This window comes from Antedon bifida, chromosome 6 (genome assembly GCF_963402885.1).
Source record: "Antedon bifida chromosome 6, ecAntBifi1.1, whole genome shotgun sequence".
NCBI classification, from domain to species: domain Eukaryota; kingdom Metazoa; phylum Echinodermata; class Crinoidea; order Comatulida; family Antedonidae; genus Antedon; species Antedon bifida.
Genome location: NC_136231.1, coordinates 8881298 through 8899989, shown reverse-complemented (window position 1 = coordinate 8899989; position 18692 = coordinate 8881298). Strand labels below are relative to the sequence as shown.

Here is an 18692-nt window from a genome sequence, read left to right as displayed (position 1 = left end):
GTTTCCAATTTAATTTTTAAAGTAATTTAATAAATCAAGATATTGTATTGTAATGTAAATAAAACTCAACATTTATATTATTAATAATAAATATTCATTGACCACCAAATAAAAAATTATCTATATCTACGCCTATCTATCTATTGACCCGATCGGGCATCCGGCCCTCGTAAACATCCCTCTAGGGAAATGGTGAGAAAAGACGATGGTCAATAAAGAAGATGGTGAGTAAAAAAAATAGGGTTTCGAACCCTAGCCTGACGCTACAGCATTACATTGCGAAACACACACAGGCACTCTACCATTCAGCCATCCAACCGGCTTACAATGCACCAACATCAATGTATCGGGGTCGCTACGCATAGGCGTAGATATAGAATCTAGCTTGGATCTACGACTACCACTAGGTGGGCGTAGAGGCAGCCAGTTCGTAAAAAATATCAAAATGGTTTACGGTTAAATAACAAAAACAAAACTAGCCTAGTCTGTCACAGTCTAGTCGGATCACGGGCATTTTAGGTACCGGGCTTTTTTATAGGGTTATTCCATTCGAAAAAATAGGGGTGCATTGTGTATTAAGTCGTGGATTGTATTTAACTAACAGTTGACCCAGAACGGACTGGTGACGTTTCGAATGTTCCACTTTAGCTACGGGGGAGGTAAATTAATGTACAGTGTATTTTTTTAGGCCTACACTTTTTATGTGCAAATATATATTTGAACATTTTAATTATATTGTGTTTTTGTACAGTCATTTTATGTATACATTTACAATGTATTTAATATTTCATTGCAGAGTTGTAACTTGAGGCTATTGTAGAATCAAACTATAGAAAGAATATAAGAAGCAATATAAATACGTTATTTCAAGTATCAATCTCCATATATTATTTTGTTTACATTTAATTTTAACTGTTATATTAAGCCTATGTAATGCGTGTGCGACTTAGAAAAAATATAAGAACCAATAAATAATATGTTATTTCAAGTACGTAATCCATATATTATTTTGTTTACATTTAATTTTAACTATGTTATATTAGGCCTATGTAACACGATGCTAGAGACTTGGCCAGGCAGTCCCAATGAAAACAATGGAAGCCGTATACTATAGGTGCGTAACAACAATGGAGACGTAAATGGAAAGCTTTGTCCATTATCTAGCCAATGAGTCATGAATCAACGCCCTATAATTTTTTTTAGCAATGTGTACATAGATCCTATAATTTTATAAGATTTAGAGTCTTCTATGTACAAATTTCTAAAAATAATTAAAATAAACATCTTTTCTCCTATACTACACCGTTCCCCGAAGTTCTTTACACGTTTTTATCTATATTTACACTGGAGTCCTTCTCGACAATAATCTATAAATCGTATTGGTTTTTGTTACCTTGTGTAATTATTCAATATTATTAAAAAGTAAAATGAAAATAAATAAATATACAAGTGTAATAAATAAACATAATTATGTTGAATCATATATTGCTGGTCTCTCTCACTCATTGTCAAAGGAATCATCAATGACGACGACTTGAAGAAAACAAGAACAAGTAAATGTAACTTTATTTTAGGTAAGATTATGGGACTACGGAATTCTCATTTTGCCTGTGTTACAATATAATAATACTACTGTATGGCTTATCAACTTAGGTGATGTTTATATCACTATAAAAAACCGACAAGGAGACAAATATTTGTTGGGCCTAGACTGCACTTTAAAAACAACCTGATATCCTGGTCAATCAGTGATGACAATAAACTGGTATCACTTCACCAGATATCCTGGTCAATCAGTGATGACAATAAACTGGTCAAAGAGACCAGATATTCCTGGTTAACAAAAATGTAGAGATGAACATAACACAAGTAAAAATTAATCTAATAATAAACAAACCTTTACGCCTACAGTACTAGATTGCTTATAATTATAAAATAAAGAGTTTTTACGTTAGTTTGTTATACACATTTTTCCAACACATAACATGTGTGTTTTGAACTAACTGTACATTTGAAAACAATTTCTTGTACATTCTATGTAATATTGTATTTTCTATATCCATATAAAAATTGAGATGGAAACTGATATCTATTAAAAATTATATTGTTTTATGTGTTGCTTTTGTGGGCACCGCAAAAATATCACCTTTGGTGGGGCGAAACAATAGGTGTTGTTACTTTGAGCGCACCGCATCAAACGCTTTGTTTTGCGCGAAAGAATGTACGATTTACGAAGTTGTTTGCGCACGCCGATAAAATAAGAGTATGAAAACGAAGTTAGCTTTGTCGGTGACTGCAAAATAGTATAAAATGGAGTTAGTTTTCAGAGTATTCACCATTTTCCTAATTTATCTTGCGAACTTTATATCGAAATCTACAAATTACTTACTATCATGCTGCCAGCGATTGGAAACCATCGTTTCAATAGCCGAGATGACTACCTTGAATTTTTCCAGAGAAGAGGACTCTTTCCGAGAGATAAAGACTGTGTACATTGTGTGACACCTATGTACATATCAACTCGTGCTCGTAAGTTTATTCTCGTTTTTTCAATATTACACACTTTTTTACCATGCGGCTATAATTATGGAATTGTGATGATATTTTGATACTTTGCTATTTAATAAGTAGGTTGTTTAAGAAGTAGCACTTTAAATGTTAGTAAAAGGATCAATGTTTGTTATTTTACTTGCTACCGACACAACAAAGCAAATTGAATTGAGCATGTCATACGGTATATTGTAATATTTTAAATATATGTTGTTGATCTATTTATATTAAAAAATTACTAATTCAAACAATTTTTTTATAGGTTCTGATGGCTTGACCTGGCGATGCCATAGATGCCGCCGCACTGTTTCTTTGCGACAGGGAACTTTTCTATCTGGGATGAAATTACTTATGGATCAATGGCTACAGTTGGTGTATTTTTGGTCACTTGATATACCAGTAAAGCAAGTACGTACTGTTTTTTTTTTTGTGAATTAGGCTACTAACATTTCTTACATTCATTATTTTGTCTATCCTGCCATTTTATGTCCATTGTCATGTTACCAAAACGAACATCTACTCATTCTTATGTATTAAATTACACTCTTGTCTCTCCTGCCATTTCAATCATGCCCACTACAATGTTACCAAAAACGATCTACTCTTGTGATTAATTTGGTATGATAAATATTTTTGTGACAGTCCTTTATTACAATGTTTTATCCTGCAGTTTGTACAGCTCATAACAAAAAATCGTGATTATACCCCTGTAATATTACTAAAATAATTCTTATGTATTAAATTATACTCTTCTCTTTTAGACTACGGTACTCACAGGACTAAAGCCGAAACAGGTAATACAGCAATTTCGGTACCTGCGAGATGTCTGCTCTCGAAAACTCATCGACACGCCGACTCTTCTTGGTGGACCTGGAGTTGTTGTCCAAATTGATGAGAGCTGCTTCAGCCACTCTCGTAAGGTAACTATTGCATTTATTTTTATTATGTCTCCTTTTTATTTTAACATTGACTTGACATAATTATTATGTGACATGCTTACTCTTTGACATATCTTTTCTCCAGCTCCTTAACTATGATTTTAACCAACAGCTTCCCTTTTTTTAATTTAATTTTTCTATGTGTATTTATATGGGTTTTTATTATTTATCTTTCAGAATGGTAGAGGCCGTGCACCAGCCGAAGAAGTCTGGGTGTTTGGACTAGTAGACACGACCACAACGCCAGCAAAGGGACACATGGAAATTGTACCCGACAGATCTGCTGCAACACTGTTACCAATCATCGAGGCAAAGACTCTACCTGGAACTATCATTCATTCGGACCAGTGGGCTGCATATCGCCGTGTTGCGGAAATACCAACAATTGAGAGTCACCGCACCGTCAACCACTCCCGCCACTTCGTCAACCCCGTAGATGGGACACACACCCAAAACATCGAATCATACTGGTGTAAAGCGAAATCTAAATTCAAGAATATGAGAGGAGTGAAACGAGAATGGCTAGGCGAATACCTGGATGAATTTATGTGGCGAGAGGAACACGGCAAGAATTTAGAGACCGCATTTGACACTATATTAGCGCATATCGCTGAAATGTATCCACAGGCCTAAGTTTAGTTTAAGCATAAAAATAAATAAAAACATTGTTAATAGTTAAAAGATTCAGAATAAAATTTTTATTTTAAGTTAAAGTTTCTAATTTACTTTTCTAATTATTTGAAGAATTTAGGAACAAAAACATTGTTAAACGATTGAGAATAAACATTTATATTTTACGTTTACTTATTTAAATTTACTTAATTATTTTGAGAATAAAACAATTTTGAATACTTTAACTGTTATTGTTTTTGATTTTTTACAAAGCTAAGTTTAAGTTCTATTATTAATTTACTTAAATAAATAATTCACTTTAACCATACATCAAAACAACTGTGGTAAAAGAAATGTGAAATGACCTGTAGAAGAGAATAAAAATAACATTGTCGTTAGTATCAATTAATTGTGTGTTGTGTAATACACTGTACATTAACTTACCTCCCCCGTAGCTAAAGTGGAACATTCGAAACGTCACCAGTCTGTTCTGGGTCAACTGTTAGTTAAATACAATCCACGATTTAATACACAATGCACCCCTATTTTTTCGAATGGAATAACCCTATAAAAAAGCCCGGTACCTAAAATGCCCGTGATCCGTCTAGTCTAGCCTAGCTAAGGCCTAGGCCCTAGGCCTAAACGCGGCCAATTTTAAACACGGGCAAGAGTATCGGGCTCAATGCATAAGGCGATCGTGACCAACATCTAAAACTAAGCCTATCAGGGCCCAACGCGAAAGAGTAGACGATCGGGCCCATAAAAAAAGAGGGCCCAATTGTCTGTACGATGGGCCCGATCGTCCATGGACCATGTTGGGCCCGATGGTCTGTTTACCAGCCTACTAGTTCTCATGGTGGCTGATTGGCGGACTGACTTTACTACTTACAGTTTGAGACACCAAAATCTCGGGTTCTTGCGGCCAATCTGCCAACACAAATAAATCATACAAAATTGTACTTTCATCTTCTTCCTCATCCATAATAACTTATTTAAAATAGGTAGGCCCTACTACCTAGTAAGAGGCCCTTCAAGCGCCACGAACACACACCGTACCACCACAACCAACCACGTCGGAACGTTGATACGCATCACTGGTCAATATAGGACGACATCTATTCACACGATGATTTTATCATAGCTTTTTGTTTTTCTATAGAAACGGTGTGCCACCTGTCATTTTGATTACTGTTTTCAATTTATTAATTAATTTATTGTCAAAAACATGTTAGTAAAAATATACAAATAAAATACAATAAGACAATTTCTTAGGAAAGCAATAAAACCACAGTTTAGGTTAAAAGGAAGAGGATATTTTCAGTAGGCCTACAGTCGAGTCGTTCAATAGCCTATTAAGTTATCAATCAAACTTGATCACTTTTTAACTTAAATTAATTATATCCTCCTGTTTATGAATAAAATATTTGTTGATGAATAACGAGTAATCGTCATATTCAGGTCAAATTACTCGAGAATATATACTTTCAATCGGATTTTCTACGGCTCAAAGCGTCTGGTTTAATTTTTTTTTAATGTGTTTTGATCCGCCTTTTTTCATTTCAAGAAAGTGATGGTCCAATCGCATGTTATCCCCCTCTCTTGCGACATTGCGCATAAGGTCATTTAAAACATAGTGGTTGGCTTTTTTTGTGCTGTGCACAAACATTTTTGGCTTGGAGCACACTTTTCATATCTCAGAAATTGTTGGGCGGATATGGTCGTAGTTGGTGTCAAAATACTCAGAAGATACATATTTCTATTCACTTTAATGGACACCTTTTGCCAAAAAATGACCGTGAAACTTAATTTTTAACCATAAGAAAATAGCCATCTCAGCCCACTAGTCAGAAAGTTATAATTTCAGTCTCAAATTACTCGCAAAATATATATTTACATTTGCTCTAACACAACAGAAATATATAAAATGTTAAAAGGCACCTTATTTTGACATATTTAATAACTAGTGAACGTTGTCTTTGCACTCATATTGATATCACTCTAATGAACAAAGTGCCAAAAGACATATCATGATCACTGATCTAATCAAGAAAATGACCATAGAAATATTTAGCAACCAGGTCACAAAGTGATAGTTTTGGTCTCAAAATACTAGGAATGAATATGTTTAAAAACGAAATAACAAGTTATGAAAAAGTGGGCCTTTCTTTTCATGTATGACATGATAACTTTAAACGCGTTGCCCACGATACACCATACGGTAGGCTACTCCAGGCCCGTAAACTAGTTTTTATAGAAGGGGTTCGAATTTGGAACAACCAATTACGATTAATTTGTATGTGTATTAAATTTCAAATACACCGGCTCTGTGGATGATGGTTTTCAGTGGAAGAGGTGGCGATTAGGAGGGAATTCTTAACCTCAGCCCCCCATCGTGTTGGGATTGAGTAAGGATATTTTGAAAATATGGACCTATAGTGGGCCAGAAATTAAGTTATGTAAAAATTGTATAAAAGTTCCAGTCTGGTCCAGTCAAGTGTATAAACAGATATTTTATATATACACATAGGTTGAGCCAATTTCAATGGTAGGGGCGGTTAGGTGAGGAGTCTTCTGCACCACCTCAGTCCCATCATGGTTGGGGCTGAGGTAAGAAAATGGAAACATGGACCTTTTAGTTAGTACAATCGTATCAAACTTCTCAAATCTTTAAAACTGATGTCGTTGTTTGTACTGTATACTTTTAATGTATGGATAGGGAAAGTCACGCCGTCTCCACACACATAGACTGCCCAAATCAATTATGCTATAATACCAAATTTAAACTCTTGCAATATTTCACTTTAAAACTATACCCAGAAAATATGAACATCTAAAGACAAATCAAAGTAAACCGTTACTAGTATGACTATGTTATAATAATCCTAAAGGACTTTATTGTTATTTACTCATCTTCCTTTTTTGGATTTACTAATAATTTAGAAGCAAATAAATGAATGAACATTGCATAGTAAACCATCATACTACAAGCAACCAAACCACCGAATTTTTAATGTCAACACTGGTCTATCGTATTATTCTGAATGATGCACAATGCCATCAAAAGACAGAAGTGGACTGTTCCATGTATTGACATCTGAAAGTAATAATTGCTTCAAATTGATTGAAAATGCACATCGAATTTCTGGCACGTTACATTTGTTATTAGAACAAAAAAACGTTCTATAGTGAGGTGAGTAAACAGTGAATTTAGATAACACATTGAAATTTCGAAGATTAATGTTTCATGAATCAGTACCTTACCTCGCTTATTTGAAGTGTTTTTTTGTTATTATCTATTTTCACATTGAGGTAACACAATATGTAAACAGAAATGAAGTTACGGATTCATTAATTCAGGCCTACTTCAGCTTATTGTCAGATTATGCATAAAGATGCCATGTGTAGTATTATTAATTCTTCCATACTTAAATTATTTATATAGAAAATGTGTTACTTTATATTTTAAGTTATGCTCCCCTGGCTGTTATGCGTTTGGATTCTGCATGCCTCCTTCATAAAGCCAGAAGATTATTACTATTATAGGATAAAAAACTGACTCGCTTCTTATTGCCAGATTTCATTGCCATTATCATTACAGGCTTATAACAAAAGTCCATCAAAATACAGTACCACTCAATATAATATGTGTTGACGCCATATTCATTTAGACTATTTAGTGTTATTCCACTTTAAAAAAAAAGGGTCGATTTATATCAATATACCCATCAACATCGATACGATAGTATTATGTCTAAATGTGTCACGTCTACGTCATATTCATCTACAAATCGTAGTGTTTATTTTAATTTTCGAGTCGATTTATATCATACCCATTAACATATGTACCTGTTCATGTTATATTCAAGTCTTTTCTACATACATATAGTCGATTTTTTTCAATATACCGTACACGTCAACATAAATGTCACATTTTTCTACAGTCATTAGTGTTATTTCACTTGAAAAAATAGTGTTATTTCACTTTTGACAGTCGATTAATATCAATAAAATGTAAACAAAAATAATGATACCGATTCCAATACAGTGAATTCGAATGTACGTATATAATTGTGTTTTTTTTCTTCAAAAGGTTGTGTAAACGGCAAATGTCTTATTTCAAAGATCGTGTTATATAACAGAAATGATTGTTGTAAGAAAATAAAGTTACTATTGTATGTTTTTAACAGCATTAAAACAAAATTGATTTCTTAATATTAATATCCATTTAAAACCATATTCTGTGATCCAATATCTACATAGCTAGAGCAGAAATTAAATAACTCAAATCGCATGAATTTACATTTGCATAGGTCCTGGCCGTCATTCGTTTATACCAAAAGTAAAATGGATATGTTTATTTCACAGGTGACTTTGAAAAACAAAGGACGGATGTTTATGCACAAATTTAATTATTAATTTGTTTGAAAAAGTGTTTTCGAGAAAGTTGTGTCTGAACCACATGGATTCAATTTGCGTTTGCTTACGAAAGAATAAAGTAGATTTAATTAATTCTTATTTTGCTTTTTTAATTAACAAGAAGTAACATTGTACCTTAACTAATATAATATTGTTTAAGGGTTCGAATGAACCCCTTTAATGAATTAAACGTTTTTTGCTATACTATAATTACGTAAATATAGACTCGCTTTACTTGAAGACAAAATATCTTTGATACGATGAACTTGAAGTTGAAACTAAACTAAAGGTCAAAATATTTACAAAAAAACCCAATAGAACATAGAATGTATATAGACTACAACAAAAAAATCTAATTATTTAAGAAGAATGAAGAATAAAAGTTAACAGTAGAAAATCAATTTAAAGGCAAATTGTTTCATTTGTTTCTTAGTATTATTATATATTCTTGCGTGCATGTATAACTTCAACAATTTTCTAATTGTCGTCTTGATTGTTTTCCCCTCATAATATAAACAGATCATGCAACAATTTAATTTTATTGGTGACTCCATACAGCCTAATGTTGACATATTGAGTTATCTTCAATATAGGCCGAAATAGCGCACTCTGTATTTTGCCCGAGTACTTCACTCAGTTTTAAGGGATTTATTTTTCAGTCCAAGGATATGCAACATTACCTTTAAAAAAGCATGGCGACGCAGACAATGAAACTTATTTAATCTTTGATTTGATTGAGGTTCTTCTAAGTTTTCAAATTCAAAACTGAAGACATCTTCACGGTTAGGTATGAAATAAACAGGTAGGTGGTCGTTCGTTGCAGAATGATCTAAGAAGGTTAACACATCAGCAGCCATTTTAGTTACCAATTTAAAGTCGACTACGTCTTTGGTTTGTGGAAAAATGGATTTTGTACTTAAAACGTGGAATAGGCTGTTCTTCAGCATGTAACTGGTAATGCTATCATCTGGATCAAATATTGGAAACTCATCTGATTCTGAATCAGGATCTAGTCGTGGACAAATACATTTGTGTTTGAGTAGTTTGCACAGCCTATAACTTTCTTTTATATAGGGCGGTAGAGATTTCATCAAACACATCTCCGCTGGCGAACATGATATCCTTAATAACGTATCGGATTGGAAGTATGGATTCTGGAGGAGTAGTAAACAACCTTCATCTTTTATTTCTTTTGTCATCAAAGTAAGCTTTCCGAATTCAGTATCAGAGGGCCACCAACCCTTTATTTGTATAGCTGGAACAATATCAAGACTTATTTCTTCATCTTTGTACAAGCAACCAAACCACCGAAGTTTTAATGTCAACACTGGTCTATCGTATTCTTCTGAATGATGCACAATGCCATCAAAATACAGATGTGGACTGTTCCATGTATTGACATCTGAAAGTAATAATTGCTTCAAATTGATTGAAAATGCACATCGAATTTCTGGCACGTTACATTTGTTATTAGAACAAAAAAAGCTTGTATAGTTCTCTGGAATACCATCAGCTTGTAGTTCAGCATAACTGCGTTTGTCTTCTACTTCTACGATTCGACAAAGTTTTGCAAAATTTGTAAGACAAAATACGAAGTCAAATTCTGTTGGATCAGAAACTTTAGTTCCTTCCTCTGAACTTCCAGTTCGAAAAAGAGAGCATCTAAAGCGTTCATCCATTTCACCCATACGTCTGCATAAACACTGTGCAAAGTCTACAACCGTTTGCATGATTAAAGAACTTTCTCTTTTATCCCAAGGTGCTCCATAACCAGGACAATGCAACACACTTTCTATCGAAGATTCGGTTATTTGTTTGACACCAGTCAGTGCATCTTCTTTGTTGATAACGTCGTTGTAGTGAAGAACGTCTATACTCACTTCTTTAGTGTCTTGCCTGCTCTTGTATAACATTGCTGATGATGCCTCGCGTGTATACTGCATCCTGCGTTGTAAAATATCCATTGCTGCGTTTCCTTGGTTATCTTCTAAACTAAGGCATGGTAAATATATTTCCTTCAACTCGTGAAATATGTCTTCTCGATTTAAGATAGCACAGTAGTGAAGTGGCGTGGAATCAAATACGTCAACTTGCTGTAAACATTTTGAATTCAGTTTCTCTATGTAAAAACGTGCAAGATGTTTGTAATTTGGCATGGATAAAGCAGCATGAAGCAGTGTCCTTTCCCATTTGTCAGTTATATTTACGTCTGCGCCACTTTGAATTAGCATGTGAATAACTTCTAAATTGTTGGCTAAAAACAAAGGACTTCTGCCGAACACGTCTTTCTTGTTGACATCACCACCTGTATCAATGATAACTTTCAAAACAGCCCTTTCGTTTTGACTTATTTCACTAACAATATTTCTTTCGGCTACTCCAATGTACTCGCCGTCTAGTAATCTTTTAGGTATACGTTGCTTACTGACTATTAAATGAATAGGTGTCAGGCCAAGATGATTTGCAATATTAACATCACAACCAAACTTGATGGTATGTAAAACAAGTCTACAGCTGGGGTTTTCGCACAACAAGAGTTCCATCAATGGTGTGTTTCCATATACATTTTGTTGGTTTATTAGGGATATTATGCGTTCCTTTGGAGAATCGACAACATATTCTGTCAGTTTATTTTCTATCTCGATTTGATCCTCACAATCGGCACTTCTCAATAATTCGTGGAGATAGTTATTGCCTTCCTCTTCCTTTGTTGTAACTGCCATGGTGAATACCGTTAACTAAATACCAACTGTATAGACCACAGATAGACACACAGTTATATGTTTACGCTGTATACTTTGAACGTTGTTATATAGTGAGGCGAGTAAACAGTGGATTTAGATAACACATGACATTTCGAAGATTAATGTTTCATGAATCAGCACCTTACCTCATGTTATCGCATTGAAGTGTTTTTGTGTTGTTATCTATTTTCACATTGAGGTAACACAATAATGTTAACAGAAAATAAAGTTACGGATTCATTAATTCAGGCCTACTTCAGCTTATTGTCAGATTATGCATAAAGATGCCATGTGTAGTATTATTAATTCTTCCATACTTAAATTATTTATATAGAAAATGTGTTACTTTATATTTTAATTTATGCTCCCCTGGCTGTTATGCGTTTGGATTCTGCATGCCTCCTTCACAAACCCAGAAGATTATTAGAAGAATACTATTAGGATCAAAAACAGACTCTTGTTGCCAGATTTAATTGGAATTATCATTACAGGCTTGTAACCAAAGTCCATCAAAATACAGTACCACTCAATATAATACGGGTTGACGCCATATTCATCTAGACTATTTAGTGTTGTTCCACTTTAAAAAAAGGTCGGTTATATCAATATACCCATCAACATAGACCACAGACACACACGTAGTTATATGTTTATGCTGTATACTTTAAACGTTGTTCTATAGTGAGGTGAGTAAACAGTGGATTTAGATAACACATGACATTTCGAAGATTAATGTTTCATGAATCAGCACCTAACCTCATGTTATCGCATATTTGAAGTGTTTTTGTGTTGTTATCTATTTTCACATTGAGGTAACACAATAATGTTAACAGAAAATAAAGTTACGGATTCATTAATCAATAATTTAGGCCTACTTCAGCTTATTGTCAGATTATGCATAAATATGCCATGTGTAGTATTGATTCTTCCATACTTAAATTATTTATATAGAAAATGTGTTACTTTATATTTTAATTTATGCTCCCCTGGCTGTTATGCGTTTGGATTCTGCATGCCTTCTTCACAAACCCAGAAGATTATTAGAAGAATACTATTAGGATAAAAAACAGACTCTTGTTGCCAGATTTCATTGGCATTATCATTACAGGCTTGTAACCAAAGTCCATCAAAATAACAGTACCACTCAATAATAATACGGGTTGACGCCATATTCCATGTTCCACTTTAAAAAAAGGTCGATTTATACCAATATACCATCAACATCGATACAATACGATACGATATTCATCTACAAATAGTGTAATGGTACAAATAATGGCATGAGGTGAATGCTGATAACCTCATCATTCACCAAATGCCATTATTTGTACCATTACACGAATATAAAACAATCATTAGACATTATTTGTTTTATACTGTATAACATCTAAATAGATTCCTGTCATTTGAAACAAATAAAAGGTAGGTCTAGCCTAAGGCCTACATTTGATTCACATTGAATAATATATTAAATATTATATTTATATGGATTTTATAAACACACCTCTAGTGTTATTTATGTCAACAAACGACCAAACAATCCTATGCCTAGCAATGCTAAAACGCCTAGGCCTAGAAAATAGGTGGCGCTGTTGTATTCCAAAAGCAATAGTATAAAAATATATATATTTTCCAAACGCCAAAAGATTTTTTTTCCCACACGAACAAGTACTAATAAATGATCGTTTAATAGTGCGTACTATTGCACGCCATATGACGCACTTTCGTCCAATCAAATGACAGGAATTTATTTAGGTGTTATATAATAGTGTTTATTTTACTTTTTAAAGTCGAATTATATTAATACCCATCAACTATGTATATGTATATTCAAGTTTTTTCCACACAAATATAGTCGATTTATTTTAATATACACGACGTCAACATAAATGTCACATTCATCTACAGTCATTAGTGTTATTTCACTTGAACAAATTAGTGTTATTTCACTTTTAACAGTCGATTTATCATACAATATACTCATCAACATATGTACGTGTTCGTGTCATATTCATCTACAAATATTTTTGTTATTCCACTTTTAAGTCGATTTACATTAACATACTCTGATTCAGATTTGATTTATTAAGTCATTCATACATAGTATAATGATAATTGTTTACTTGGCAGAAAAACACAAGCAAAACAATACACACATATTAACATTCGTGATCAACTTGGAACTAACAACAACAACAACTGATCAAGCAATATAAAATATTAATTATAATATATTAATGACCTATCTTTGAAACTCATTGTTGTGTACTAATAGCACTAGGTAAGAATGACAATTATGTCAATTTGTTTTAACTGGAATTGTTGTTAATTTTCCAGATCTGGTAACTACTAATTTATTGTTGAGAATATGAGATTCATCAGCTATTTAAATTAGATATCATTCCATCATTACACATTTGTGTGATACCTTTAATCTCGACACCAGTAATTTTGCTTGCATTCCTAACTATTCTGTTTAACTTACACCAATTTTTCTTTGTTAGACCATTTACCCAAGTAACACAGCAAAAGCTTAAAACAGATTGAATAACACTTAGATAAAAAAGAAATAAAGAATCACGGCCTATATTTATTGTTTCAACTTCCAGGAATACAGTCGTTGAACACCTTTAGCATACACTTTGCACGTATGTGTATCCAAACTTAGATTTGTATCCAAACCCCTAAATATTTATGATTTTCAACATAATTTCCGTCACTAACAAGTGGAATGTGAATAACATTCAAATCAAGTCACAAGTCAAATATAAGCTCTTTGGTTTTTTTGAATCTAAAACCCTTAATACTTCTTCTCTACAAATTCATCTTCTCTTGTAATAAGACCAGTCAAACACATGTCATCCGCAAACTTGATAAGGTTACATAAATTAACATTACATCTTAAATCACTAACATATATTGAAAATAAAAATTGGGGGTAACACACATCCTTGCGGTGTTCCCGTATTAGAGTCAATATAATTCGAATTAAAATTGTTAACCTTAAATCGTTAATTTCTACCAGTAACAAAATTACTTATCCATGAACATAAATAAGGATTTACATTCATTGTCATCAGCTTCCTCAATAGTACACTTGGTCTAATGGTATTGAAATCGGAACTGTAGTCAATAAAACAATGATCTTACATAACACTTTGCCTTATCTAAGTGCTCATAGATTGGTTGTAAGAGACACAGTAGCATCCTCTACGCTTCTGTTTGAACAATAAGCAAATTGGTATGGGTCCGCTTGACACTTGATACATGTACGTGTTCATGTCATATTCATCTATAATTATTAATTTTTTTTCTCATAAAAAAATCGATTTAGGCCTACCAGTGCAGCATATACTTCAATGTTACCGATATTTTTATTGTATGTTGTTGCACTGCATCGTACATTAATGTTGTGTGTTGCATGAATTGTTTTGTTTATCCTATTCTTTATCACTGTATTCAAGTATGCCAAAATGACTATAGTTGAGAACAGTTTTAAACTGCATCGTACATTAATGTTATTTGTTGTATATTGTTAAGTTTATCATAATATTCTGTATCACTGTGCTCAAGTATACCAAAATTACTATAGTTTAGAACAGTGTTAAACTGCATCGTACATTAATGATATTTGTTGTATATTTTGTTAAGTTTATCCTATTCTATATCACAGTGATCAAGTATACCAAAAGTACTATGGTTGATAACAGTGTTAAACGGCATCGTACTTGTATTATTTATTGTATAACTATAGCTTCGCTCGCGTACCATCTAGGTCGTGCCCACAGATGGTTCTCGAATACACATAATAATTTTTCAGCGTAAAAAAACTGACGATTTCAAATGTACGTACGGCACAAGAATATAATATGTCGTTTCAGGAACGAATAAATATAGACAAACGGTGATTCGTATGTAATCAACTAAAATTAGCACCCTTGGAATACTTCCAAAAGAAAACTTTGTGTTTGGTATGTAACATTAGGTTTGAGGGATGATGGAAGAGGATGGGTGCAAAGAGGAAAAAATTGTTTAACTATATTCTTTTATCCACTCAGTATTGAAATATTTGTTTTCATATTTTATAAATAATATACCAATAATAAACCACTAATAAAACATTTAAGATTTAAATTAATAATTTGTTGAAACTGTCATAGGCGATTGTAAAGTAGGCCTACATATGAAACGATTCTACACCACTACGACGTTTATATTTGTTGGTAATTATTAATTAATACAAACGTTGAAAAGCAACTGACAGTAATAAAGTTTATTTGTGTATGTGTTTATATTTCCAACAGTACCAACACTCACAGTAAGAAATTTGCGCTTCAAATGGCGACCAAAGATGGTCAAAAATTGATATACACTACTTATAATTATAACTACAGTATTACAATACCTAATATAATAGAAGGAGATAGTTAAATGCGAAGCATCCTCGTAATATTGTGTGCGGGTATTTTTCAGCATCGACATCCATTAGACAGTGTATACCACGATCGTTAAACCTAAATTCGTTTTATTCATCAATAACTAATTATCTAACTCAACTTAATTAGTAAACAGGGTTATGTTAGGTGGTTATAAATCAGTACCAAACGTAAGAATCAACTTTATAAATCATCGAGTAAAAATTCAGAAATAACGCGCGATTTACCGAATTTTGCCGTTTATCCATCTTTATCACTGTGCTCAAGTATACTAAAAAGACTATAGTTGAGAACAACATTAAACTGCATCGTACTTGTGTTATGTGTTTATATAATGGTTGCAGTAGCAACTTACTGCAATATGGGATGGGTCTTTACTACCACCTTACAATCCAATAGGATTCCAGTACATTTCCTTTACAACCAATACAAATTGGGTCCACTTGAGCACCGTGTATTGAAAAATATGAAAAGATCTATTTTATATCACTGCGCTCCACTGGTGCCAAATTGGGTCCACTTGAGCACAGTGTAACATACAAAAACATATTAAAATTGAGTGACTTTATTTCTATTTTATATCACTGTTCTCCACTGGTGCCAAAGTGAGTCCACTTGAGCACAGTGTATTAACATACGAAAATATATTGAAACTTAAGTGATTATTTCTATTTATATCACTGTGTTCCACTGGTGCCAAAGTTGGTCCAGTGGACCAATTACCGTTAGAAATATTTTTATTTCAGAAGTTAATAAAGGCATAAATGGCGCTCCGTAGAGAAGTAGAAAATGCTTCAGTCGTCATCATCATCAGTGAGGTATATTCAGAGCGTCATTTCGACGATCGAGCATTCTCTACTTCTACGGAGCGCCATTTATGCCTTTATTTACTTCCGAAATAGAAATAGTACTACGGTAACTGGTCCAGTAGACCAAATTTAGCACCGGTGGAGCACAGTGATATCAAATAGAAATAAGTCACTAATTTTAATATCTTTTCGTATGTTAATACACTGTGCTCAAGTGGACCCAATTTGGAGCCAGTGGAGCACAGTGATATAAAATAGAAATAAGTCACTGAATTTTAATATCTTTTGGTATGTTAATACACTGTGCTCTAGTGGACCCAATTTGGCGCCAGTTGAGCACAGTGATATAAAATAGAAATAAGTCACTGAATTTTAATATCTTTTCGTATGTTAATACACTGTGCTCAAGTGGACCCAATTATACACAGTGATATAAAATAGAAATAAGTCACTGAATGTTAATATGTTCGTATGTTAATACACTGTGTTCAAGTGAACCCAATTTGGCGCCAGTGGAGCACAGTGATATAAAATAGAAATAAGTCAATGAATCTTTTCGTATGCTAATACACTGTGCTCACTTGCGCGCGCCAAATTAGGTCCACGTGAGCACAGTAGTGAGTTCACGTGGACCCAATTTGGAGCGCGCGCCAGTGAGCACAGTGATATAAAATAGAAACACTATATAATAAATACTTCTGGAATTCAAAAATATTTCAAACTTGGTATATATGTTTAATATAGGTTACTCCATCCGTAAACCAAAAGAAAAAATAATTTCAAGCCACATCAGTGATTTTAATAACTTGCGTTTGCTTAAGATAATACTTAAGAAAGAACATACAATTCTGACACAGTATGTTAAGCTCTAATAATGATTTTGACCAAAAAAACGGTTAGGAATTCGATTTTTCCCTGTAAATTGAGCAACTTAAATTAAAAATATACCAAGAAATATATATTGAAATCGGGGAGTATTTTTTTTTTACAAAAAAGATGTTCGTATGTTAATACACTGTTCTCCAGTGGATCCAATTTGGCGCCAGTGGAGCACAGAGAAATAGTCACATACAAAAACTTCTAGAAAATATACTTATCGAATTCAAAAATATTTCAAACTTGGTATATAAGTTCAATATCGGTTACTCCATCTGTAATGCAAAAGAAAAATTAGTTTCAAGCCACATCAGTGATTTTAATAACTTGCGTTCGCTTAAGATAATACTTATAAAAACACATACAATTCCGACACATATTATGTCAAACTCTAATAATGATTTTGACAAAAAAACGGTTAGGAATTCGATTTTTTCCCTGTAAATTGAGCAACTTAAATTAAAAATATACCAAGAAATATATATTGAAATCGAGGAGTATTTTTTTTTACAAAAGAAATGTTCGTATGTTAATACACTGTGCTCCAGTGGATCCAATTTGGCGCCAGTGGAGCCATATATGGAGAAATATTTTTGTAATCCAGAAGTATTTCGATGTTTTTGTATGTGACTATTTCCCTGTGCTCCCATTGGTGCCAAATTGGATCAACTGGAGCACAGTGTATTAACATACGAACATTTCTTTTGTAAAAAAAAAATACACCTCGAATTCAATATATATTTCTTGGTATATTTTAAATTTTAGTTGCTCAATTTACAGGGAAAATCGAATTCCTAACCGTTTTTTTGGTAAAAATCGTTATTAGAGTTTAACATATGTGTCGGAATTGTATGTTTTTTCATAAGTATTATCTTAAGCAAACGCAAGTTATTAAAATCACTGATGTGCCTTGAAACTATTTTTTCTTTTGGTTTACGGATGGAGTAACCGATATTGAACATATATACCAAGTATTTTTTCTCGATGTTTTTGTATGTGACTATTTCCCTGTGCTCCCATTGGTGCCAAATTGGGTCCACTTGAGCACAGTGTATTAACATACGAAAAGATATCATAATTTAGTGACTTTTTTTTATTTTATATCACTGTGCTCACTGGCGCGCGCGCCAAATTGGGTCCACGTGAGCACAGTGTATTAACATACGAAAATATATTAAAATTCAGTGACTTATTTTTATTTTATATCAATGTGCTCCACTGGCGCCAAATTAGGTCCACTTGAGCACAGACGTGTATTAACATACGAAAATATATTAACATTTAGTGACTTATTTCTATTTTATATCACAG

General features: G+C 33.1%; 2 protein-coding genes across 2 annotated transcripts in view; one reads left to right on the top strand and one right to left on the bottom strand.

The window, feature by feature from the left end:
- The window catches only part of LOC144845617 (NBAS subunit of NRZ tethering complex-like), a 46016-nt gene extending 40912 nt beyond the window's left edge, over window positions 1-5104 (bottom strand). Inside the window, exon 1 of the mRNA XM_078703050.1 lies at window positions 4990-5104. Coding sequence (XP_078559176.1) covers window positions 4990-5082 — 93 coding nt within the window. The 5' untranslated portion in view covers window positions 5083-5104. The remainder of the gene's footprint in view (window positions 1-4989) is intronic.
- On the top strand, window positions 2706-4196 carry LOC144845618 (uncharacterized). Its single transcript, XM_078703051.1, has 3 exons — window positions 2706-2958; window positions 3312-3470; window positions 3666-4196. Exons 1-3 carry the CDS (start codon window positions 2890-2892, stop codon window positions 4119-4121), a joined length of 684 nt encoding a protein of 227 aa, XP_078559177.1. The 5' UTR covers window positions 2706-2889; the 3' UTR covers window positions 4122-4196.
- Window positions 5105-18692: the final 13588 nt, after the last annotated feature.

Bases quoted from the DNA above. Each gene is read 5' to 3' on its own strand.
- LOC144845618 (XM_078703051.1), top strand. From the start codon at position 2,890: ATGAAATTACTTATGGATCAATGGCTACAGTTGGTGTATTTTTGGTCA. The intron at 2,959-3,311 runs GTACGTACTGTT...CTTCTCTTTTAG, and splicing joins TTGATATACCAGTAAAGCAA to ACTACGGTACTCACAGGACT. The intron at 3,471-3,665 runs GTAACTATTGCA...TTTATCTTTCAG, and splicing joins GCTTCAGCCACTCTCGTAAG to AATGGTAGAGGCCGTGCACC.